This window comes from Camelus bactrianus, chromosome 3 (assembly GCF_048773025.1).
Source record: "Camelus bactrianus isolate YW-2024 breed Bactrian camel chromosome 3, ASM4877302v1, whole genome shotgun sequence".
NCBI lineage: Eukaryota > Metazoa > Chordata > Mammalia > Artiodactyla > Camelidae > Camelus > Camelus bactrianus.
In genome coordinates, this window is record NC_133541.1 from 30,918,189 (window position 1) to 30,945,875 (window position 27,687).

The 27,687-nt window shown below is 37.2% G+C and overlaps 1 protein-coding gene across 2 annotated transcripts in view; it reads right to left on the reverse strand.

The window, feature by feature from the left end:
* The window catches only part of OXCT1 (3-oxoacid CoA-transferase 1), a 121,093-nt gene that overhangs the window by 46,410 nt on the left and 46,996 nt on the right, over positions 1-27,687 (reverse strand). For both annotated transcript variants that reach the window (XM_045518362.2, XM_010957371.2), the window contains 6 exons: positions 21,116-21,223; positions 19,711-19,825; positions 17,220-17,314; positions 13,449-13,497; positions 7,874-7,946; positions 7,190-7,265 (listed from right to left, as the gene is read on the reverse strand). In XM_045518362.2, coding sequence (XP_045374318.1) covers positions 7,190-7,265; positions 7,874-7,946; positions 13,449-13,497; positions 17,220-17,314; positions 19,711-19,825; positions 21,116-21,223 — 516 coding nt within the window. The remainder of the gene's footprint in view (positions 1-7,189; positions 7,266-7,873; positions 7,947-13,448; positions 13,498-17,219; positions 17,315-19,710; positions 19,826-21,115; positions 21,224-27,687) is intronic.

Here is a 27,687-nt window from a genome sequence, read left to right on the forward strand (position 1 = left end):
CAAGGTAGACACTGCAGAAGGAGTTCAGGAGGGGGTCTCCAAAGACGCTACACACACACACACACACACACACACACACACACACATACACACAGAGGAATCAGCTTCAAACATCTGAAAGGACCAGAGAGCATGGAGGCAGCTCATAGCATTACCAACCACCAGCTATGTGAGAACTTTTCTGCCCTATTTCCTCATCTTCCCATTCTCCTGAATTTTGACCCTACTGAGTGTCAAATTGAGTTGGTGGAGGTGAGTGGTGAGAAAACACAAAACAACACTAAGCAACCTTCCCCAAGTGTGGCAGCCTGTCCTGCCTGTAGCTGGGAAATAGCAGTGAAAGGAGATGCCATGCTTGTGAATGCACACTGAAGCCCCGTTCACTTGTTTGGGGTGGATCCTTTAATTCTAGAATCAAGACTAAGTTTGTGAATTAAAAGCTTAGTATCTGAGAATGAGCTGACACATCATGCAGAGGGAAAGAAAGCTTCCCTAGCTGAATAAAGTTAAAGGCAACATAGGAGATAAAAATTGCTGTGTTTTGATTTCATCCCATATATAGAGCTTGTTCAACCTACCAGATACAAACACACACACACATGCTTGCTTGTTATAGCTGGTCTCTTAAGACATATTCACTAACAGAGAATAGTCACCATCAATGCTGTTTTTTAAAATGACCAAAGAGAGCAGTACTGGAACAATATATGATAAGAGACAATAAGTGCTAAAAGGAAGGCCTCCAGAACAAAAGAAGAGGATTAAGTGCCCCTCCAGAAGAGTGAGGTACTGCCTGCTCCTTAAACGGTTCCAGATGGCAGATTTTAAAGAAATGCAAAATAGACTAGAATAACAGAACAGAAAAAAAGCTGATACCACTGCTGGCAATAGAGTGGAAATAGTGTGAGTGTATAAGTTGGGATAATTCTTTGGACAGCAATTCAGTATGTTTCAAAAATCCTAAAAAACTGAACAAAATATTCTAATCTTAGGGATTTATACTAAGATGGCAATCTGAATCGATGTAAAGGAAAAGTGAAGAAAAGAGCAAATATATTAGAAAAATAGACAAAATAAGCAATTTTATATATAAGTTATATTATAAAAATACACAATTTTTTTCTCATTTTCAATCTCTTTAAAAGATACCTGACTGTTTCGAGCAAAAATAATCACAAAGTATCATGGGGTTTATAACATATGCAGAATAAAATGTATGACTAACAATAGCAAATAAGATAAGGGCACAGGATGTAAGTTTACAGTTGTATGATCCTTTTATGTAAAGTGATACAACTTGAAGTAGACTGTGATAACTAAAAGATATATATTGTAAACCCTAGAAGAGCCACTAAAAAAAATAAGAAAATAAGTCAATAGTCAGAGTAAAATGGAATCATAAAAAATATTTAACTAACCCAAAAGAAAATAGAGAAGGGGGAAAAAAAAGAGAAAAGATGGGCGAATGGGGGTAAAAAGTCATGTGCTAATAGATTTAAACTCAACCATGCTGATGTTTACATTAAATGTAAATGGTCTAAACCTCCAATTAAAGGTCAGAGATTATAAAATTGGATAAAAGAGCAAAACCTACTATATATTTATTAACTACAAAAATTCACCTAAATAGAAAGACATGAATAGGCTGCAGGTAGAATGAAAAGAGATATACCATATAGAATGACCATATTAACATTAGACAGTAGACTTCAGAATAAGAAATATTACTAGAGACAAAGAGAGATATGATTTAAAAAATCAATTTCTTAAGAAAACATAAACTTAAACATTTACTGATATAACTAGTAATGAAGCTCTAAAATAGATCAAGCAAAAACTGATACAACAACTGAAAAGAGAAATAGACAAACGCACAATTACAGCTGAAGATTTTGGGGCTCCTCTCTCAGTAAGTGACAGAAAGGACACAGAAGACAACACTGTCTACCTACCTGACCTGACAGTTATAGAACACTCTAGTCAACAAGAGCAGAACACACATTCTTTTCAAGTGTAGATGGAATAGTCACTAAGATAGACTATATCTAGGGTATAAATACATCTCAGACTTAAAAAGATAGAAACCAAAATATGTCCTCTGACTTCAAGAGAATTAAACTAGAAATTAACATTGTGTTAATTAGTTTTGTGGAAAATCACCAAATGTTTGGAAATTTAATGACACACTTCTAAATAACTAACAGGATATGGAGAAAAAAACATAAGGGATATTTGAAAATATTTTGTGAGGTGTCACTAATACAGTGCTTAGAGAGAAATTTATAGCATTATATGCTTTTTTTAAGAAAAGAAGGTTTTAAATCAATGATTGAAATGTTTCAAAGTTTTCCGGAACTGGCAAACTTTTCTATAAAGGGTGAAATGGTAATTATTTTAGCCTTGGCAGGCCATACAGTCTCTGTTGCAACTACTTAACTCAGCTGTTACAACACAAAAGCAGCCACAGGTAATATATAAATGAGTGGATGCAGTTATGTTCCAATAAAACTTTATTTACAAAAACAGGCACTGGGCAACAGGAGTGGGGAGGGAAGGGATGGATATCTGTTATTTTTTTTCTTTGAATAAATGTCACTTTTTGAGGCAAAAAACAAAACAAAATAAGCACTGGGCCAGACTTGGCACATGGGCCATATTTGCCGGCCCCTGCTAGAACATCAGCTCTATAGATGCAGAGAATTTTGTCTGTTTTGTTAATTGCTGAACCTTCAAAAGGCTAGAACAGTCCATGACACTTCATACGTGCCTAGTAAGTATTTACTGAATGAACGAGCTAACTTACTTCCCAGAGCAAACATATGAATTAAATATTATAATTTTACAAATGAGTATACTAAGGTGAAATCATTTGCCACAGCACTGATAAGTAACAGAACAGTATTTAAGCATAGGTACATCTAATTCCAAAGTTCTGTGTACTTTCCACTACATTACACTGACAGAGAAAGATCTACTGAATAGTTGTAAAAGTATCATATCATCACATACATATTTTCCACCTGTCCTTTTTCTTTACCCATGGTTTATAATTACCCAAGCCTTGAGGACAAGACACCAATATGTTAAAACCACATCTATATCAGTATGTTTGTATCTTTATCTATATCAAAATTTTTTTATATTGTTACATCTGTATCTACAGATTTAATATTTGGACTATAATTGATGCAACAAATCACTAGATTAAATCTTGAACACAACCCCCACCCCCACCCAGCTGTATATGTAGGAAGACTAGAGACGTAGTTGATTTAAAAGAGACATCGTATCTGGAAGATGAAATCAATTTTATGCACACATACGTGTAACATATATGAGTATGATATTGATTTGTATTTCATCTTCTAAAATGCACAATAAATGAAAAAAAAATGTGAGGGAAAAATGAACACCTAAGCATCCTATTCTCCTTTGACTGAAGAATCCCTCATTTCAATTCTCCCCGCGTAGAAGGAGCAGGTCCTCGGCTGTTGTGTCGCTGGGATAAAGCAATCCTATCCGCGGGCAGCTGTTGCATGGCTTTCATAACCAGCTCCCATAGCTGCTCATACACAACTACTTCCCTTCACAAGTCAATCATCTATGGCAGCTGTTTCCCAAAAATAGGCGTTAGGAAAGCCAGCGGAGTTCTGGATGGAGAGTCAACAGATGGCACATCTTTCCCCATTTCCCTAGCTTGCCTGGGGCTTTACCATCACCACAATGATCAGGGAACTCAAAGGAGCCACCCACTGTTTTGTCCCATTTTCTCTCTTTGGATGCTCAGGGCAGAATTTTTAAAAATCTGCAAAAATGGAACCAATACTGCATACTAAGAAGGTATTAAAGGGTAAGACAAAAAGCATCTGCACAATTTGCCTGCCTTAAAAGTTTAGTATACTTTGACATCGTAATGATTGATGGGGTTGCCATGATGCAGAGAAACTCAAGGCTTTACAACCATCGAAAGATTATTAAACTCAGCAAAAAGATAAAAGTAAATGAAAAATGATATAATGAAGCTGAACTTTTCAGCTCCTTCACTGCCAGATCTTGCAATAAAAATATATCTAAATTTTATAAATCAACATAAATCTTTGGGGCAGAAACAGACTGCTCACTAAAACCACATAAGGAGGGTAGGCTGCATCTTAACCAATAAAAACAAAAGAAAAATAAAATGAAGAAAAAAAGAACAAGAAATGTGTCCTCAAATTTGGTATGTGAATATGAACTTAGGACAAGCAGGTTGTACAAGTTACTGTAAAATATAGTCTTACTTATTCCAGTGCATTTTAAGGCAAATATTCCCTCTTTAATTAAGCAATAGCGCACTGAAAAAGATAAAAATAGCCACTAACTATGGAGTGCTTTTAGTGTTCACTTTCCATTTTCTTCTCACTTAACCTGAACAAAAAAAGTACTCCAGATTCTGTAATTTGTAAGGGGTAAAGCTGAAATTCAAATCAGATCTATTCCAAACTAAAGCTCATGGTATTGACTCTATGCTATCCTGCATCCAATGGAATCAAAGCATACATGGCGCATCACAGATGAAGAATCCAAGAAGTGATTATCAGTTACTAAAAGAACAAAAGAAACGCTCATTCAGAAGTGACACTACCAACTTCCATGACCAAAAAGAGTGGAACCAGACACAAGAACACTTTCTATGCTTAATTTTTCTCCATGTTCCTTCAGAACTCCAGAGTTCCCTATCGCTGCCCCGCAAGATCCAGTCCTTTGGAAACTCATGAGCTCCAAATTGTATTAAGAAAACTATAAAGTAATAAACACTGATGTTTTAATCATTCACAGGAATCTCCATAGGATATGTAAAACTGTGATGCATGGTGGAAAAATCCTTCTTACAAATAACAACTATTGAATGCACAGTTTCCAGCCTCACTGCGTGCTAAACTATAATAACAACAAATCATATTCCAACTTGTTAAAGATGCCCAAGTTCCCTGAAGGCAAAGGCATGTTGACCATGTTTCTGCTCCATACCGAGAAAACCACTGTGAAAACTGATTTCAAAACTCACTAATAGTCCAGAGAAAGAAACTCCATTTGAAACTCACTTGTTTTTGTTCATAGGAAATGACCTTATTCCCTTCTCTATCAGGCATCCCCAACTTCTTAACTTACCAAATAATAACAACCCATTTATCTAGCATATACTGTATGTCAAGCTCTGTGATATGTACTTTTATGCACTGTATCATTTGTTCCTTTATACAGTCCTATGAAGTAGGTACTATTACATCATCCCCATTTTACAGATGAGGAAGAGAAACTAACTGCCTCAAGTTACACGGCTAGTAAATAACAAAAATTGGATTTCAACCTAGATCTGTCTCACTGTAGGGCCTTTGCTCTTAACTGCTAAGATGTGAAAGTCAGACTGGACCCCTGAAATTATCTAGTCTCAAATCCTCATTTTATAGATGAGGATGCTTTAACCCAAAGAGCTTAAGTGACATGTTCAAGGTTACACCCTGATTACTGGTAGAGTCAGGGCTAAAGCCCAGGGCTTGCTTTTCTATGTTCCTTCTACTACCCCCTACAGCCTTTTTCTAAATTTGGGGGTGGGGTGGTAATTAGGTTTTTATTTATTTATTTATAACCTTTTTACAAAATTTGAAAAGAGAAATACATTCTGACTTTCTACACAAGTAAGTATTCCCATAAAGCATCAATCAATTTGACTTATTGTACAAAGCTCAGTATACTCTGATATTTTGGAAGCCTCCAAAAGCTTCCAACTCTTATAACTATGGCTGATTTAGAATGATGAACATTTTCAAACTAAAAGAACCATATAGTCCATAATTTGCTAGGCGTTCTTACTAGTAATCAGTCAATGATATTTTTCCTCTTACATTTTAAATACGATTGATGATCACTCTTTAATACACTCAAACTTGGTTACATAATCACTGCGTAATCACTGCGATTGCATTTAAAATGCCCAGTTCCCAGGCTATACCCCAGATTAACTAAATTGGAAACTCTAAGGGTGGGACCAAGGCATCACCATTTTTTTAAAACTCGCAGGTGATTCCAATATGCAACCAAGTTTGAGAACCAGGGCTTTAGGAGTAATTGAAACTTTAAAATAATGTTTTGGGAGCTCATAGATCAAACAAGCTACACTAACACAATCTCTAACATTGTTATCCACTATATTAATCCACCTTCCTCAAAAAATGTGTAGAGAAAAATCTAAGAAACTAAAAACAACAACAAGAACAACAACAACAACAAAAAACTCTCGTTATAAAACACCAGCAACAGTGACTTAAATTCCTTTTAGCTGACGCCACAGAGAAACATATAGGAATATTTAAACACACACATAAAAGAGTAACCTGAGCTACCAGTCAAAATGAGCTCATAATCACGGCCATGCATTCATTGTTGTTTCCACACACACATCAGAAAGCGCCGACTGGGAACATAAAGAAACACATTCACAAATCAACTGATTACGGTCCTTTTTCCGAAGCTAATTCTGAGAAGCTTCTTCCTTGATTTGGGTCATTAGCAAATGAAAACTGTCTGCATTGTACAAGCATGTGTAACGTCACAGGTTATGTATTCCATTAGAGAAGACAGTGTGATTAATTACTTATGGGGTCACATGACTGATCAAGAGAGCATTTTAATCACTGTAAGAAAATAATAGAATGAACATAAAATTAATGAACTTGCTAATTGTTCCTTCTAGTTATAAAAACAGTTATAGTAATTGTTTGTATTTCTTACTTTTATCAGGGTATGATTAACCCATTATTTTTTCTCCTCTCTTAGTTCCCTATTTCTCTATGGAAAATTATGCTTTGGCCCTTATCTTGCCTACTTTTAGTCCCAACTAAGTACACTGGCAAAGCTGAATATTTTTCAGCAGTTGCTTTATTAGAATTTGATTGAAATAAGAAACACATTATATATATATATATATAAAATACGTACATAATTTTAAGAAGGTGGTAATGGAGATTGAGCCCAGGACCTCATGCATGCTAAGCACGAAATCTATCACTGAGCTATTCTCACCTCCCAAATTATTTGTTTCTGTCACAATTATATTTGTACTCTTGGCAATTTGACAAGATTTTTCTTAATATTTCAAAAATAATTATTCTGATCCATGCAAAACTCAGAAGAAAACATGACTACTTACAGGTATCATCCAGTTAGCTAGGTCACCATATTTGGAAACCTGCATTGCACCTAGCATTGTTAGATTGATATGTCCCCTAAAAAAGACAAAGAAGAAATATAAAGCAAATGTCACAAGCTTTATGTCCTGTTTGCTTGAAATTGCCAGCAATTAAAATAATTCTATAGCCCCCAAAATACAGTTGCTCCCCTCCACCCAACACCTGATTTCCAAATATACTGGCTCAAGCTAATGTAGAGAAATAACCGTTAAGAGTTCTTTTTAAAAAAATTACAACCTGTATTGTCTCCAAAAACAAATTAAAAACAGGTGTACACAGTGAGTTTGTTTCCTTCAGTGAGGGAGAATGTGGCTCAATTTGAAGGCAAACACTAGCTGGAAAATGAAAACACAGTTTGTAGAAAATGTTAGGATGCTCAGAAAGAGCCTTAAAAATGTTTACTTCAGTTTAGTTGGCGCACAGATACATATTTCATTTTGAGGGTTCTTTTACTAATAGTGGGCTGGATATTCCAACTCCCAACATTCAATGTGAATAATTTCACATCTTGGTGCAGCCAAACAAGCTCGTGATCATTTTCTGGCTGGAGATGTGGTTATGTTTCAGAGCCCTGCTAACAGACTCAGGGGATGACTCAGCTCATTCCATACCGCGTGCAACATGAGGGGTCCGTTATTACATACCCTCTAATCATCGCAAATGATTCATCGCTGGAGAAATAAGAGGCTCCTGGAAGAACAGTAACTGCTTCCTTGCCTAAATACACACACACACACACATGAGAAAGGGGGGGAAAAGGAAAGAAAAGGCTATTAGATTTCTAAGATCTATACCTTCTCTTTCCCATAGAACTCAGTCTCCCTTAACCAAAATGCAGCAGCAACAGGGGAGACACACTGAGAACTGTCCACCTGCGAAGAGAACCATTTGTCATAACACTGTTCAGATCTGCCCTTGCATGGTGATCATAAAAAGCAGATCAACTTTTAATTTTATTATTGTTTTGAAATTCTCTACAGACAATGCACCTCACTATTGCCTGTTATTACATAGCCATTTCTGCCTCCCACCAGACCCATTCTCTTCACAAGTCTCTGCTAAATGCTAACAGGAGTGAGGAGGAAAGGAGTTCATTCCCAGGATGCACATGTCAGAATTCAATGCGGCTGTAAGTCACTGGAGCAAAGACACTGTGGGATAGACATGAAGAACTACAACTTTGAAGGGAATGACACAGGAGATGCTCCTCAGATGTTTCTTAAAAATCAACAAATAATCTAGAAAGAGAGGTCCCACCTAATTCCATAACACACTGGGCCTGAGTCTCTTCTTTCAATCTCTCTCTCTGCCTCATCTTTCCTCTTGCTCCTGTAAGTTTTTATTAAAACCACAGAAGGTCCTGTTGGAAAGACTTCTCCCCAAAACTTTAATCTCATGTTAAAAGTTCAGAGCTGGAGAAGTTTTTCAAGGTCATCCAGTCCCCACACAACCAATAATATCACCTGAATCATACTTGAGCTGCTTTCTTCTTGTGATCCACTTCCTGTCTGTTCAGGGGTTTCAGGTGCCTAGGAGAAGCTCCTGGTCTCAGCAGCAAAGTGCTCACATGCCCCTTTGCCAAAGGTCGATGGTGTGAGACTTACCCCAACCAATTTAACAGGGAGACAAAAAGAGGCGGAAGAAAAGTGATCCCAAGACTGGAACAGAGAAAAGCTGTTGGACACAACAGGACCAGAGCGATCTGGTCTTGCCTGGTTGTGGAACAACAGCTGGTCCCTCAACTTCTCAAGTCTTGACTGAGAGCTAACTTCTCCACCAATATCCCTCTCCATATGAGCTCTTTATGTCATGCTGAATTGTTTATTGCCCCAAAAAGTTTGATTCTAAACAAAGGAAGTATTTTCCCATCTCTTAAAGTACCATAAAGCTGAAAAGCTTTGGAAAATACTTTCTGGTGTGTTTAGTAGGGGCAGGCTTTTAGATAGCACTTAAGATTCGGAGGATTAAATGAAGCAATGCACTAATGTGCCCTTACTCTAGTATGTGCAAGAGAAAATGACTCCGTAAACATTAGCTCTTATTATTGTCATTGTTATTATTCCTCACCCCAAACCTACTTGTAAAAAAGACAATGCCATCGCCCCTTTAGGGATAAATGCTACAGGGGCAGGCAACTGGCTTATATGGCGGGATTATACACCAGCCTGTGAACTCCAGGTTTCAGGACAAGCATAATAAAACTAAACCTTATCCTAACACAACTTCCACATCCAGTAAATGCCATTCCTCATCAGTTCTGTGAGGTGGAGAGGCAATGCAGAAGAATTTGCAGGCTGAAAATGCAGAGAAACAAAAATCTCAGTTCTTTGCTCTTTATGTGATAAATCACAATGACTTCCAAAGGGCCGTCTCCACCAGCAGGCAGTATGTAGAAGGCGTTATTTACCACTTTATAGGAAACTTTGAGATCAATGCAGACAGCCTCAGCTCCCCCCATGTGATTTATGAAGGATGGTTTTATTAAAGAGTCCAGAAAACAACTCTTACAAAATAAAGTTACTGTCAGGCCCCTGCTTAATACATTCTGGCATTTTATAAACACATTCTTTGGAAGCAAAGTTAATTTTCAGCATTTTTAATATCCAAAAATCTCAACAAAAATAGTCATCCTAAAGTTGAATCCATGCTTTTCAAATACAATGTCCAAATTTAGTCAAGAAATAACTATAATCCATAATATAATGAATATCTTAAAGAAAAGGGGCTTTCTTATTTGGCTATTCCTAATTGATTCCTGTCTTTTCAATTTTGCTCTGTATATTTGTAGATCCTCTCATATTTGGGCAACAGAATTACTAGTTACTGAGTAGTTGGCTCATGACTGAACATATTTCATTCACTCAATGTCAAGTAAATGTCTACTATGTGCCTTGAACAGTGTTACCCATAAAATGTAGATGCTCTAAATGAATGGTTCTCAAACTTTAACACCCATCAGAATCACATGGAGGGCTGATAAAAAAGTAGATTACTGAGCTCAACTCTCAGAGTTCAGTAGGCGAGTGGCAGGGCCTGAGAATTTCCATCTCTAACAATCCCCAGTGATGGGGATGCTGATGTGTGGCTCTGGGACCACACTTTGAGAACCACTGCCTTAAGCAAAAGGAACATAATACCTAGCAAGAGAGACGAATATACACAAATAATTACAAGGCAAGATGTGGTGTGCTTATGAGACACAGATGTGTTATGGGTTTGAAGGAGGGGCACTTCTGAGTCACAGAAGGGTTTGGAGACTTTGGAGACTTCAACTGGGACTTGAAGGACAGGTATGCATTTCAGTAAGACATTACCGATAAAGAGATGGGAACGAAAAAGGAAGGGACAGAAATGAAGGCCCCGGAAGAGCAAAATCATGGAGGAATGAAAGCATAAGCCATGATCAGAACAGATCCAGCAGTTCAGTAAGGACCCAGGAGGCTGGGTAGGGCATAGCCAGAGATAAATCTGGAAAGGCCTGTTGCAACCATCAGATAGATCTTAAATGCTGTACCATTTATAATTTAGTCTACAAGCCTGTGATTCTTCAAATGTGGCCCACAGACCTCTAGAGCAGACACTGTTCACATTTGGGGCTGGATAATTTTTTAAGGGGAGCCGTTCTGGTTACTGTAGGATATTTAATAGCATCCCTGGCCTCTTCCCACTAAATGCCAGTAACGCTGGCAATCAAAAATGTCTCCAGACATTGTCAAACGTCCCCAGGGGAGTGAAATCACCCTCTTTCCCACTGAGAATCAGTGCTCTAGAGGCACGTGTCAGGAACCTGGAATATTTAAAAGCTATGAGATAAATGTAGTGGTTCTTTCTAAAGTAGTTTTAATCAAAGGTAAGCCACTTAAAAGACTATTTTTATATTAAAGTAAGAAAACAATATTAAGAAATAGGAAAGAATGAAAAATGCACATTAATATAAAAGCTAACATGAGATTTACTAGAAATTCCACAATTGCATTGGGATACTGCAGATCTTCCCAGGACATCTGAAATGTTCTAACACTGCCTTCTGCACCTTTATAAAACTCAGGTTATCAGCGGATATAGCTCAAAGTACAGAGGAAAAGGCCAGGCGCCAGGAAGAGGAGACCGTGTGAGTCCAGTCCATAGCAACACGATCTTGAGCACACTTTCCTGTGCCTCAGTTTCCCAGTCAGTACAAGTTTTCACTTGATGGTCTAATGATATAATACATGTGAAAAAGTACACTATAAATCACAGAGTGTCAGACAAGAGGTGATTCATTTTTACATAACCACATGAGAGTATTATTTAGGAAAAAGGATCCTTAGAAACAGTTGTATCATTATTTTAAAATTTTAACACACTGATTATGCCCAGAAACAACTCTTTGTATTTGTTCCAGGGGATTTCTATGAAAATCTTTTCAAATTAACACAAACAATGGGCTGATCTTCCAGGTAATTTCCAAACTGAGGGAGTTGAGGAAACCCCCAATTTATCTTCTGGTTCTCAAGTGCCAAGTATCTCCTCCCTAACTTAGCACCAAAGTCGAAAGTATCAAAAATCCCAAAGAGGACTTTCACGAAAGAGTTAGAATATATTAAACTGATTTGCAGCTTGGCTTCTCAAAAGCAATGAATTCTACTTTTACAAAGTAGTTTAAGATTATGCTTCGTATTTTAGAAGTCAAAATATAAAACTGGTGGCTTCATTAGGATTGAGCTACTTTCAAGCTCAGTGGAATCAGAAACGCCTACTGTCCGATGATGTCATTGAAAAGATTAAGTACTTTTCCAAGGAAAGTGGGTTTTATGAGCTCAAGCCTGAAATCTGGAAAATGAAGTTATTCATTTTGCAAATAACTCACTAACATCATAAATTAATTAAACCAAGCAGCAAATATTTTCACAGATCAATGAGCTATTGCTAAAGGGTACAGTACAATTAAATTACAGCCTTGGTTAAATGTCATTGCTTTAACACAGTGGGCCTTTCAGAGTTGAGTTGTGTTAACTAATTCAACTATTCAACCAGAAGCTGTTTTACTTCCAAAAATTCTAAGTATCAAACATCAATTCTACTTGGCAGCTGGCCTTTATGTTCAGCTCACATTGCTTCTCTTCTGAAATTTACACATACTATTTTTGAACATGAATAATACTTTTGTGGGGGTAGAGTGAATAGCAGTAGAAGAAGGGCAAAGAAAATCATGCTAGAATATAAAAATTACCTTCTTATGGGCAGCCCCATTCCAAGGATAATCTTTTGCCCCAACTCAGTGGCAGGGTTGTTGCCTCAAGCATGGGCAGTGACAATGGCCAAAGGTCTGACTGTTTTCCCTTTCCTAGGCTGCCACTACACGTGACTCTATGTCCCAGACAAAGAAAAGGCTAATAATAAAAGGCAAAGCATATGAACGTAGGAACAAAGGAGAAGACAGGCTAGAATCCCCAATTCAAAGAAACTCTGTACGTATTACTCACATCACTGGGTCGTGCATCCTTAAGCACCCTGAACCTTTGAGGGATGCTTTCCTAATTCTGATGATGACTAGAGGACAGTGGCTATCAGCCACAACAAGAACCCCAGTGCACTAGATCTTGGTTTTGGCCACCATGGATCCACTCCACTCCCCATCTTCTCATCATGAAAAGGCAGACCTATTTCAACCTGGGATGGGCCAATGGGAGGCACAAGCAGGAGAACCATCAGAGGAGACCTCCGCCCTCACCCTCACCCAGGTTTCTGCAAGATGGCTGTGTTTCTCTACAAAGGACCTGGTTCCTGTAAGCTGGCCCTCTCCCACAGCTGCCCCTTAAGGCCGTGGGGTGATAACTTCCTGTGGTGCTTCAGCATCCTCCCAGTTTCCCTCAGTCCCGTCCACACCCTTGTAAATCGTCCTTTCCTTTAATTCTCCTCATTACCTTACCTGAGAGCATTCTCCCTGCACAGTCAGGACATTGACTGATGGACCCACCAAAGCTCTTGCCATCATATGTAGCCCCTCCTGCAATTTCTCCTTTATTTCAGCCTGCCCTAAATGAGGGAGACCTCTGATGAGCAAGGCAGACAAAGCGGGTTCTAGGAAGGCTTCTCTCGCATCCTCCACGAAGAGTGCAGTGGAGCACTTTCCAGGCAAAGACAAAGAATCAAGCCTGACTCCGTGCTATTGTTTGGCAGATATCTAAACTAACAGCAAAGGAAAACGCTGGAAAGACATGTAACGAATGAGTTTACCTGCATTGATTAGATCTGCATCAACTTCATTTTGTAATGGGTATGGACCCTGTCAAATAAAGCACATGTTCAATTAGGAAAAGAAGTTTCCCACTGAGTCACACGCTAAAGCTGTAATATAAATCACTGCGTTAAAAACCCTAGGACATGATCACCCAAAGACTTGAGGTGAACCTTTTAAATAGAATCCCGATGTTTTCATGGCTTTTTCTCAGATTGATTCATTTCTATGCTAATAACTGTGATTAGGTAAATAAAAAATATTTTCTAAAAACTACCAAAGTTTGAAAGAAATGTTAAACTATCATAAATACAGGTGAGTAAAAAGAGTAATTGATTAGTACCCTTCATGCAGCCGATGTTATTCACAAATCTTCCTGGTGGTATCGATGAATACAAACTAAATGGCTGCCTTATTTGGCTAGAAGGGTCTGGTGAGGCACAGTTTGGAGTTCTAACCTTATCTCTCACTACATCTAAGTTTTGATATCCTTATTTCCCTTTGCCTGGTAATTCTCAGTAAGTTTTAAGTTTTTGTTTTTTTATTTTTCTATGTATTTTTATAAACCATCTCTAATTACTTGGATGGGATGAGTAGCTTCATAACATGTATTAAGCAGAAAGGGAGGCCGTGGAAAAGTAAAAAGAAAAAGGCATAAGATAGAGCCAAGAATGAGAAAATACTGGCTGTGAAATCTTAATGTACTTTCAAAAAGAGAAACCAAAATTTACCCTTTCAATAAATAGAAGTGGCAACTAATATTTTAGACCTATGTAAATTTTCCTTTAAACAGTGACCATGGGGTAATTTACATCGACTTATTTCCCTTGTCTTCAAAATGAGGGAATTGGTCACTCTAGATAATCTCTAAGGTACCTTAAAAACGTGAGTCTTTGCAATATGAATCTGCTTTTATGCAGACTCATATCATTTTTTTGTTTTTCAAAAAGGAGGGGTGACTATGGCTCAGTAGTAGAGCACATGCTTAGAATAACGAGGTCCTGGGTTCAAACCCCAGTACCTCCATTAAAAAAAAAAAAGAAAGAAAGAAAGAAAGAAAATAAAATATAAAATAAATATTTTTTTCAATGATCACAATGATTGCCTCAACCAATCGGTCTCAACTACATGCTCATGATCATTATTGGTATTTTAAATACTGGATATACACATTTTCCATATGTACAATTTGTACTGCAGTAACAGTTAAGCTCTACTGAGAAACAATGAAAGATTAAGAATACTATATGTTCCAAACTATAAGGAATCTCTGCCATTGTTAATAAGTAAGTTAAAAATACTATCCAGGAAGCAGAAGTACTTCTTAATTTTATAATATTGAATAAAAAGAATGGACAAATTCTATAAGAATGTTGAGCTCATCTGGAAGCTTAATCTGTTTGTTTTATTAATAGACTTTTTTTTAGAGCAGTTTCAGGTTCACAGCAGAACTGAGCAGAATACAGAGAGTTCGCACATAGCCCTCCCCACCCACACATTTATACTTCCCTATCCTCAACATCCCTCATCAGTGTGGCATGTTTGGTACAACTGAGGAACCAACGTGGACATCAGCCAAAGTCCACAGTTTACATTAGGGTTCACTCTTGATGTTGTACATTCTATGGGTTTTCACAGATGCATAAGGACATGTAGCCACCACTATAGTATCATACAGAATAATTTCATTGCCCTAAAAATCCCTTATGCTCCATCTATTCATTTCTCCCTCCCTCCCTCTCTCCAAACCCCTGGAAACCACAATTTTTATAGTTTCTGTAGCTGTGCCTTTTCCAGAATGTCATTTGATTAGAATCATACAGTTTGTAGCCTTTTCAGACTGGCTCTGGGAGCTTAATCTTGAGGAGGGGAAAATTCTACCCTTTTGAACATCATGGCCTCAAAATGAGAAACAGATGAGAACTTTGAATTAATCAACTGTCGATCAATGTCCCTGTCCTAAAGTAGAAATGTTACTCTTCAGTTTTTTGTGCCGAGCCCTACTGATTTTTATTTAATGTAGAATTGTTAATTATCTTTATTATCTAGTTCAATCACACAAAGGTTAAAAATAGCTACCTAAACAGGCCGGTGTGAGGTCTATGAATGTGCAATAGGGGCGACGAAGCGACACACTGACAAAGGAGGAGCAGTCGGAAAACTCACACAGTCAGGAAACTACCGTCTCCTCCATAAAATACAACACAACGTGCTCACAATTACCACCATTTTATGGGAAAAGTTAAATATTTTATTATGAGGATAAAAAGAAAGAAAAATAAGATAGGGAACTTTAAGCTAACAGCTCTCAGTTATAAGAAGATTTCACTCTATGAAATATCTCTTTTCCCATCAAGACTAGATAAATAATCTTTGCACTAATCAGTAAGAAATGACATCACTGATGATACAGCAGGAAACAAAATCAATGCTCTACCTTTAAGTAGCTTACATTCTATAAGGGTAATTCAGTAATTAATAAAATATAATGGTTAAAAGTACAATGAAGTTATACGTGTACAGTGATAGAGTGACAGACTGCCCTAATTTAAACAGTGTGTTCAGGAAATATCCGTATGATAAGGTGATATTTGAGCAGAATCATTAACTAATTAAAAGACTGTGTTATGTATCTACAGATGGCAAATAGCAATTGGGTGGATGAAATAAAAGGAGGAATTTCCAGGATAGAAACAAACTCGGTGTTGAGGAATGTCCACAATTGTGTGGCTTGGTGACGTGTGATGTTAAGTTTCTATTGGAGATATTTAAAATTTGGAATTTCCTGTAGTTAGATTTTTTTTTTTCTGGACTCAAGAAACAAACCTATATAAACAGGCTGTGCATGCTTTTGCATGTTTATTCTTCTTTTTAACAACAATAAAGCTCCCTAAAGGGTTTACGATATAAGTAACAGATTCAAAATCATGACCTATTTGCAGAATGTACAGACATGTTTCTTTACATAGCATCCTCACTATTACCAGGAGGACATGGGAGTGGGACAGGATAATGAATTAATGGGAGGACAGTTAAAACTGTCTCAGAGGTTTGACCCCAGGACTTGTTATCATACAGTTTTCCTGTATCGACCCCTGTAGCCTCGTAGGGGTACTTTGCTAATTACACTTACAAAAGCATGTGAAGTAAAATGAGTGAGTTTTTCTAAGCCTCAGTTATACCTTCAATGTCAATGTCATCAAAATATTTTAACAAATAATATTTTATTTCTGAATCAAACAGCAACACAGTCTCTTATCACTTATATTTCCCTTATGTGAGTGTAAACCTACTGACTCCCCATTAGCTCCAGTTTTACTCTTCCAATTAAGAGCAACACTGTGTCACCAATGCTTCATATTTGATTAGAAAATTAACTTTCCAGTATGCTTTATGCCCCGAATTTTATAGTAATTCAGATATGTATTGAAAATGTGATACTATATGAGATATCAGAAAACCTTTCTGTAAAGGTGCAGATATCAAACATTTTGTTGTCTGTAAACCATGCTGTTGTGTCACAACTATGGTGCTCTTATTGGATCCGCAGTACCTAAACATAGATGTGGCTGTATTCCAATTCTACAACATTTAAAAACCGGATGGTGGGCTGAATCACTGAATCACTATGCTGTATACCAGAAATGAATATAACACTGTAAATCAACTACAATTTTATATACACACACACACACACACACACACACACACACACACACACACACCCTAAAAAAAAGACTAGATAAATAAAACATAAATTTCTATCTTACCAAACCCAGGACTCCATTTTCACTTTGCAGATGGACAGTTATATTTGGGCTGATAAAGTTGCTGGCCAGAAGCGGGATCCCTATGCCCAAATTCGCTGGAAAAAAAGATGTTAAGGTCCAGCATATAAAAGGTGGAGAGATTATGCCATAAATCTTCTACATGTATAAATCTGAACAGAAGCCTTCTTTAAAGGCACTTACTCTGAATGCAATCACTGAATAGATTCTCCCATCACCCTCTAAGCACTATTTTGTAATTTTTTCAAAAAGAAAATCTCAATTAATCATAGGTTTTCCCATAAAGATACTAAAGTAATGGCTTCAGAAGACTAGCCAAGAGTCATTTTTATTGTAAGACATATTTAGCAAATTTGGACTGTATTATGACTTACTATGACTGATGACTGATACAATATGGCCCGACCTTTGTTTAAAAGCATTTTCCACTATTCAAAACTCCAACTGAAAATAAAGATCATTTAATATTCTAAAAACAGCTACCATTTCTGAATTTTAAAAAAGATTTCCGACAACACCAACAAGTCTGCCTAAGAAGTAAAGACTCCTTTGTATCACTGTGATAACATCCCCTGGTAACTACATCTTCTCTAAGACGTAAATGGGGATGCTTAAGTTTCAGTGAATACGACTGAGACCATATAAAACGAAGCTGTGCTACAGCATCAAAGAGCTGACTGAGGGTGTTAAATCTTCCATGATCAAAATAGGGTATGATTTGTATGCAGTGGTGTGGATGCAATCTTGCCTCTTAACACAAGCAGACTGACCAGATCAGAAATACTGACACTGCCCAGAACTGCTGTCCACGCAGTCCACTATCACTGCACACCACAGACCCTGCTGGAATTGATGCAAAGAAAGATGGCACTCTGATGAGATTCGAGGAACAGGGAGTTCTTTGTGAATCAAGGCCAGAAAAGATAAAGTTCTTATGTGCTGCCATATTATAGACCACAGCGGCTGATGGGGCAACTCAGTGAACCAGGTCACCTCCTGTGAATGTAGTAAGTCTATGAAGCTATGTTGATAGCTCCCTGGTTCACCTCTCACCGAATCAAAATCTAGTACAGAGTTATCTGTCCTTCATTCCTTTCAGTGATCCAAGGAAAACACTGAGATATTAACTCCTTTATGAGAAGGTAATTTCAGGTAAGGGCAACCCAAATTACAAGCTTTATATGTCAACGCTGGCAACATATTCTATAGTTTTCTCAGTTGTTTAGTATGTTTTAGTGAGTCAAATACCAGAGAGAAAAAGATCTATGTACTTTGGGTTGAAAAAGAGTAGGTGATATGGAAGGACCATTTCTATGAACTGACTTACACATATTTTTCATAGGTAATATAATGACAGTGAATAAAGCATACCTAAAAGCCACAATTATCTAAAATTGGTGTTATCATATAGCCCATATTAAAATATCAGTGGTAAACCAATTGACTGGAGGTAAGAAGAAAACACAGAGGTGAGCTTTCGCCTGCTAAGTCAACTTGGCTGAGTCTGTATCTTGCTGATACTGGGGTGGAAGAGGAGGCACTATTATACTCTCTTCCCCTATGTGAACTCCCACCACAACACAATGTATAAACTGAAAGATGAAGAAAAACAAGGTGGTGGAGGTGAAAAGAAAATACAAAAAGAGAGTTCTCCCAATCAAGATCCGTCTGAGAGATGACATTCATGGACCAGAGGAAGCTCAGAGAATGCAGAAACACATCATGCTTCTAGCACCTCCTGTCCGAGGGCTTTAAGTATGGCTTTACTGTATTCACCATTCAACAAATATTTATTTTATCATGCACTATTTGAATTTATATGTATTATTTGTATTATATAGTTCAAGGGTTGATGTCTTGAGAGTTGGCAAAATGGTGAAAAGACTCCCTGTTACTTAAACACATTCAAAATCCACATATTAACTGCATTAAATTATCTCTATCCAATCTCTTTGTTGACAAAGCATCTAAAAGAATTTGAATCATTCATTGAATACCTTTACAAAACATCAGACATAAAAGGTACACTCACGGGATCTTTGTCCAAGGAAACAAGAGGTTGTTAAGAAGCTGGATCTCATGTTTCAACAAGTATGTAAATGTCAGAACACAGAAAATAAATAGCACTGGTTATAACTAGCGCTTCTGAGATCTGAAACCCTCATCTTGGGTAATCTCTTTTCCCAATTACTTTTAGCCAAATACCAAATCGTACTGGAATCCATTGCATGTTAGAGAATAGCTGAGAAATTCTGGGGCATCGTTTTGTTTCAAGAAGACAAAAGGTTTATAATTCCAGTTTCAAGTATCTTGGTATCTTGAGGTCATATGCCACATTTTGTAAAACTCAGCCAATTGCTTTAGAACTTACAATGAATTAGAAGAGAATCACTGTGCAGGAGGCCTACAAACTGATGAATATGTAAAAAGTGAGGGCTATGTCTTTGCCCAGCCCCGGAAAGATAAAGGATACCATACATGCCGTCCTCAAATTCAAGAGCTGCCCGCTTGATGATACGTTCCCTTACATTATCTCCAGGTTTAACAGATTTGGTTTTTACATCTTCCTCTTTCTGGATTGATAGATGCTTTAAAATAAACAGAAATAAATCATTCATGGTTGAGGTATACCTTGTATTTTATCACTGCTGAAATACAAAATTAGATCGGAGAAAAATTTAACTCTCTCCCATTACTAGTATGAGGCAAATCTGCAATATAACAGAGGTTGTTTTTTTTTTTTAAAGAATCACATGGATGACATTTGATGACAGAAATAATTCTTCAGAAAGTAAGTGAAAGAGGTCAGCTTTGTTTGAAGAGGAAGTTATACTTGTTCTGTCTCTTTGAAGCAAATAATCCCTCTGCTACTGTCACACTGAGTGCTACCACTAGTACTCGTAAACCTCCTGCAACTGAATTCTCCTCAGGTGCCCAGGGATTGAGCCAGAACAAAGGAAAAACGAATAGACCTTGGGACTCTGTTTTTGTGGGGCTGTCAGAATGTGTTTACCGGGTATTACTGCTGCCAATTGCCTATTTCCACCTGCAGAGTCGAGACTGGTTTTGCTATAAGTGCATCACAGGAATCATAAAAATATCCAGAAACCAGCCAGAAAACTATTTCCATTACTAAATCTCCTTAACAGAGTCTGGTTCCTGTTTGCAAGTGTCCCATTTTTTCCTCCTGGGACCCTGACATTAGTTTTAGATTGCAGAATGTCTTCCTGTTTGATGTCCACAGGTAGACGGTATCTCTGAATCCCTCATATCTCTTACTGCATGTCTATTCTGTTGCTGATCTCTAGACACTTCTCAGTCTTGATATTAATGCTGGCCCAGCTGGTCTTCCCACTTTCAGTAGCCTTAGAATACCGCAAATGCTCCTGGTACCCTCTCCCTGCCACGATCTCACATACCCACCAGCTGCCCACAACCCAGCACTCAGGGGAAACTATGTTCTTTCTGAACTCTACACAATGTGCAATGACTACAAGACAGATAGACAGTTCCGGACACTCAAACACTAAGAGTCCAGCAGGGATAAAGTCACCAAAGACCTGATTATCCTTCTCTGCCCTGTAGGACAGCCAGCCAAAACGGTGCATCAGAAATTAGGACGGTTACAGAAGCCTGGAAGACATAGCCTAAAAAATCACGTAACTTAGTGACAGACACTTTGTAAACACAAGGCACTGTTGAGCTGGACAATAACACAGATGATCATGTCCCCTCAAGACAGACACAGGAGAAGCTCCTATTAAGATTCAAAGCAAGACTTCTGTTCAGCTCTCACTCCTTATCTTCTGGAATGGCCCCAGGGACACATCTCTGATAGTCAGACCCATAAAAACTGACAAATAAGCTAAGTCAATTACCTCAATTCTTTTCTCATATTTTTCTCCTTTTATAAGGCGATGTACATAGATCTTAGGAATATGTACGTCTTCTGGGGCAAATGATCCAATATCCACAATTTCTTCAACCTAGGCAAAGAGAAAAAAAATTTTAATTAAATAGTGAGAGCTTAAATTGAGTATTTTTTAGTAAAAAAAAAAAGGTGAAGTATATGCATTTTTACCTCCAACTTAGGTTGGATATACACTGTGAAATACACACATATACACATACAAATATACATATACATCAAAAAGAAATGGAAAGAATAAATACACACACACAAACTTCTAGACCCATGAAAAAAGAAGAAATTCAAATACATGTGTCTGAATATAAAATACAGAACATAAACCTCTAAAACTTTGCTTAAAACAGCCTCTGTTACAAATTTGTCAAATGGTTTGTCAGTACAGCTGCTTGAACCTTCACAAATTGCAGCTCAGCTATGCAAAACTTGAAAGCACATGCCTTAAATCCAGATTTTCAAAATTAATGAGGAATTTATCATATCAGAGACAAAAATCTGCAACAACATCTGCTTGGTCAATTGCTTTTTAAATATAGATACAAATGTGATTTGTAACCATTTTTAATTATTACTGTCATTAGCTTCCTAGGATCGTGATAGAACTGCAATTGCTGAAATAATTTCATTTTAAGATAGATCAAAATTTCAGTATGGAAATCTGAAAAAGGAAATATCAACTAATAACTCACAATTCTAATAATTAGAATTAAAGTCATTCACAGAGCAAAAGGGGCATTTTATAGCAATATGGGGTGCCCCAAGTTAGTCTCTTATTTTAGAATTCATTCTTCAAAAGGACAAAAAAACCTGTTTTTTTTAACACCAACATTAAAAAAAAACCCTCATAATAACAAGGATCAAGAAAAATTAAGCTCAACATTGCTGGAATCAAGAAATTATCTTTCTGTGCCAAGAAAAATATTATTTTGAAGATTGAGAGTACTCAACTTAATAGATGCCACAGCCAAATCTGAGAACTATTTGCTTAAATGAACTGACTTGTACAAGGAAAGTTGTATAAAACTTGTCTCCTTAACTAATAAGTGAATTCTCCAGAAGTTTTTGAGGTTAAGTAGCCCTCTTTATGTTATTCTACCATGTATGCCCACACCACACTCCTCCTACATGGAAAGAATAACAGGACTGCAAGAGCCATTTTCATTATTGTGCAAAAAGAATATATATATATATAGCTGAAAAAGAATAGGACATGGTAGATAAAAGCTATCTTCTTTGACAAACGGAAGGATCTTAACAAAAATCAAACAAAAACTTCAAGAGTCCGTAAATATGTGGGCATCCAAGTTGAAACAGTGGATAGAGATGCAAATCTACACTCATCTAAGAATGAATTAAGAGGAGGCAGGAGACTCCCCATCACTATCCTCTGTATCTTCTCCTCCAAACTGCCCTATGCTCTGATATATCAGGAGCACAGCCCTCACTTTTTACATAGTCATCAGTTTACCGGGCATCCTGCACAGTGATTCTCTTCTCTTCTGGGGCATTGTAACCAAGGTGGTGACCAGGTAAACAGGGGGTGCACGTAGGAAGTGCAAAGCAGCTAAGCACTACTTCTGACTCTTCAACCAGCTGGAAATTTCAGCCATTTGAGTTAATTCACATCTTCACATTGATTTAATTCAAGCCTTCAAAGAAGTTCTCGACTTTAAAATTTTATCCTGAGGATATATTACTCTAAGGATATATATGAAGCCATCATCCTGAGCATATATGTGAAGATTTATCATTCATGAAAATATTGGCCACAGCATTTGTTAACCTAATAAAGAACTCGAAACAACCTCAAGGATCAACAATAGGATAATTGTAAAATATATAGGGTGCATCCCCGTGACAAACCAACATTTTGCTCTCATAATATTTAATGACAATTCATAATGTTTCATAAAAACACAAGATTTTGTATAGATGATTATTCACAAATACGCTCTTTGGCTCAAACAATTATTTCCATATCTACAAAAAACAGAAAAAACAACAGAAATTAACACTGAAATGTTAATAATTATTATCTCTGGGTGATAATACAAGTTATTTTTGTTTAATTTTACTTTTATAATCAAAGGGTGAAAAACCTACTTGTTTTTTAAAGATGCAACAGACAGCAAGTAGACAGTTTTAAAAACTTGGAGATACATAAGGGTATGTGATAAATTCCTTGATTAGTTAGACATGTATTGAAAGAACATGTTAAAAAGAAAACAAAGACTTAAGAAAAACTGTGGTTTCTAAACTCTAAGAGCACTTACAACACTATGAAATAAATTAAGGAAACCCTTTTGGTTTATGTTTTTGAAGGTGATGCAAATTATCTCCATGCCTAATGCTATTTCAAAAGCTCAGGCCCTCCTATCTCTTGCTTGAATTATTGCAGCAGCTTCCCAATTGGTCTCCCTGCCTCTACCCTTCAGCAGGGGTAAGGAGCATAATGGAGAAGAAAACAGAGGAATACCTCTCACTTAAGCCAAAAATGCCGACAGGACCCAATCGCTATTTTCTTCTGATTCCACCAAAGAAAGTTTTAACGAAAAAAAAAAAAAAACCCACCAAAATAAGCAAACTTTCTTTACCAAGGGCAATTACATCATGACTTTCACAACAAACGGAGTGAAAGAATGTGTCCTGGTAAAATCGCTCTGATGAAAAGCGAGGATCTGGTTAAACGTAATCAGTTCCGGGCTTTGTCATCCTAATACAATGGTTTTCATATTGTAGAAAATGCATGGGCAGCATTTGTCAAAACAATATCAACACTCAACAGAATTGAAGATTTCTATATAAGAATCAAAGCTTTCTCAGAGTTGGTTAGCAGAGTTAATCATAAAGGAAGAAAATATTTTAAGTACAAACCAAAAGAAGAAAACATATGTTTTCAGACAATCTGTGAAAACAGTTTATTAAAAAAAAAAAAAAACCTGAAGAGGCAGAACTATCTTAATGCTAGCTGCTGAAGGGACTGAAGACTTCTGTGCTGGTTTTGTGTGATCTTGAGAGAGAACAGTAAAAAAGAATCAATGGGGGTGGGAAGTCTGGTGAGATCAGGCAATAACATAAGAGTCAAAGGAAATTTGGGAAAAAAAAAAAAAGATGAATAAAATGAGTTTGTTCAGGAAGAGGTAAAACTACAAGCTCACGAGAGCACTCACTAAGCATGGCAGAAATGTACCTCCTGAAATCAGAAATGAGTAAGGTAGAGAAAAAAGAACAAAGAAAAAGCCTCAGTGCAAAGCACTGGGCATGCTTCAGTGTCCTCAGACAAGATGAAGATGGAGAAGAGGTGGTAGCTAAGAGCAACCCAGGCTTCTCCATGGCACTGTGCATAGTTCTAACGCAGCACCATCTGGTGCATGGAGAAACCGAGACACTTGAGGCTTCTCTAATTAGTACTTGTCTTCAGTCATTAGCAAGAAAATAGAGGCTAGGAAATGTTAATTATTATTGATTTGAACTTTGTTTTAAAAGGTTGCTTTCTCTGTCCCGCACCCTTCCAACTTGGTAATTCTGAAGTTTTATTTTAAAGCTCAGAGAAAGATAAGAATTCATCCTCGGGTGGCAAGGTTTTTGTTTTCACTCGGTAAACATTATTTATATCTCAGGTAAAGTAACAGAGGCGCAGCAGGACAACAACCTTCTTATTTTTTATTTTATTTCAGTGACAACCTCGATGGTTATAGCCACAAAAATGGGCCCGACGTGGAGGTGGTTAGTGGGAAAAGCTGCACACCTGCAAACCTTGCCAAGTGACACAGAGGGTTGTGGTGGGAGGAAGGGGAGGACTCACACTGCAGATTTTTTTATCCTGAGTCATTTTAACCTTCAAAAAGGTTTAGAATGAATATTCATCTTTTATCAACAAATTTTAAAAAGCAAACAACAAGCAATAATGGCTAGAATCATTATTTAAAAAAACCACTAAGTAACCCCAAATAAGGGGGAAAGAAAGAAACAAAGAAAAAGAAACAAAGAAAGAAGTCTTGGAAAACCAGAAAAATAGAAGAGGGAGAGAACAGCAACAGAAGTTACAAGGTAGATGCAGAGGTGCTCCAGGTACTAATTTAACTCTAAGAATGGGTAAGAGGAAGAGGGAATGTAGAGCAAAAGGGGGGTCAGCATTCAGGGCATCCTTCCCAAAATCCAAAGGAGCAGAAAAAGAAAAAGAAAAAGAAAAAGAAAATTCAAAGGAGCAAGAAGGTGCACCATCTTTGTAAGCTTCATACTAAGGGGTGATGTGACTAGTACAAAAATACAGGAGAAAATGGCATGAAAGCTAAAAGGGCCAAGAACAAATACATAGGGTCTTAGACATCTCTATAGAAATGGACAAAGACTGAAAGGATGAATGACTATTCATGATCTGCAACCTTAAACATGGTTGTAAAGATGACTGAATAGTCATTATTGAAACCTGGCAGACTGGGTCTCATGCTAATGGACACTGTCTAGTGTCCAGTGAAAAGAAGCTGGCAAAAAAACAAGCTATGTCAAGAAAATATGCACTTGCCTGGGAAGCTGCTGATCTAGCGATGAGATGTGGTAGAATATATTTAAAGTGACTTTAAAGGGAGAGAGGGTATCACACTAATGGCCATATTATCACAGTGCTCATCAAACTAAAGATGTAGATGGTATATTTTTAACAGAAATGACAAACCTGACTTGGAAACAAAATAGTGATATAAGATGGTGATGTCATGACACTAATTATTTGAACATCTTCTGTTCATCATATTCTGCTGATAAATTCTGTATTGTCTTCTGACAAGTTCAATTTTTAAGAATGAAACAGTGAGAGAAACCATGATTTTGGACAGCTAACCAATAAGGATAAACTTCTTGGTAAAGCAGAAATGATGGAAACCCTGAGAGAAAGTGACAAGGTAAAATTGGAATTTATAATAGACCAGGAATTGAATCCCAGGCATACGTAGAAATGTATTCTGGTCTTTGAAGGAAAGCAGGTTTCAAAAAGTTGAGAGAAAAAATAAAGCAGGATCAAGTAGTCAAAAACTCTAAATGGCAGAAGGGTTTATGAGGGATGTGAGGCTCTCAACACCCCTACTCTGACAATATGAAATGGGTCATCTTGATGATGAGACAACGGCAAACAAAGAACACAATAACATAGTTATTATAGTTACATGTTTCCTCATATTTTAGAAGGGCCCATACAAAAGAGAAACACGCATTACCTAGGACAAATGGAAGTCACATGAAAGAGGTCACCTTAAGAGATAGGTCAAAAGGTACAAAATTGGAATGAGATGAGTTATGTCCAAATGCTGAAGATGATGAAAGAGTGGTTTCTGGGGCGATTTTGTTGTTGCTGCTGATGGGGAGAGTTCAGACATGATCATCATGATGGCTGGAGACTGAACACAGAAAAAAGCACAGGAGTTCAATTCCACTTTCCTCCTGATTCCCCCATCAGGGAAAGGGCAGAACTAATATGGCTAAAGAAGAATTGAATTTCAAGAAGAAATATCTAGGTTCTCTGAAAGAATTCTAGGCTGCAGACCCACAAAAATTATATCCCAGGATTCTTAAAGGGCTGAAAATATAGTCACAGAATTACAGTCAAGTGAAAAACGGTAGAGATGTCAGTAGATGGAAAGGCATAGATACACCTTTTCAAAATGGGGCTTAATTTGCAACAGTGTTCTAAAATAGATTATTAAACAGATGGTCTATAAGGTCATAAACAGAGAAAAGAATACCGTCAGCCACCAGTACAAGTTTCACCCCAAACCAAGCCATTCCAAATGAACTTCATTAATTTGCAGATCCAGCTAGCACACTGGGGAGCCAGGAGAAAAGCACTGTGTGATATCACAAAGCACCTGACCAAGCCCCTCACACAAGAGTTTTATAGACATAATGGGGAAATGTGACTTGGTTTCATTCACTTTAAATCAACAAATAAGAATTAAGCACATACTAAATACAACAATGAAGAAAATAGGGAACCTGCACAGAGAGGGAGATAACAAGTACCCAATGGCCTGACAAGGTCTTAGAGGTCTCCGATGCTGTGGTTTTTAACTTTGGGGGAAACACATACTTCTTTAAAAAATGTGATGAAAACTATAATATCTGTTCACACACAAGAATATTTGTGACGTATAAAATCCTTAAGATTGCAAAAGTTTGGGTGAGAAAAACAATGATCAAGGAGGCCAGCCACTCTTTTAATGCTTCAAGAATAGTACATCCCTGGAACAAGCCTGCATCTTTATACCACAGTTATAAAGAGTCAGTTTCCCTTTCTTGTAATCAAGAGAGTTCTTTCTTACAACTAAAACAGAGTGCCTAAGATAAAATTCTGTCTAGTTTTATTAGCAAGAAGAGGTGTAATTCATCTTATCACTAGTTTCCTTTAAATTATTTGTACTATCAAACTACAGAAATGAGTAATTCTTATTTGACATCTTATGTTTGTCATTATAGTATATAAACTTTAGTCCAGTCCCAGCTCCATTTTAAAGCCCCACCATTGCTTTT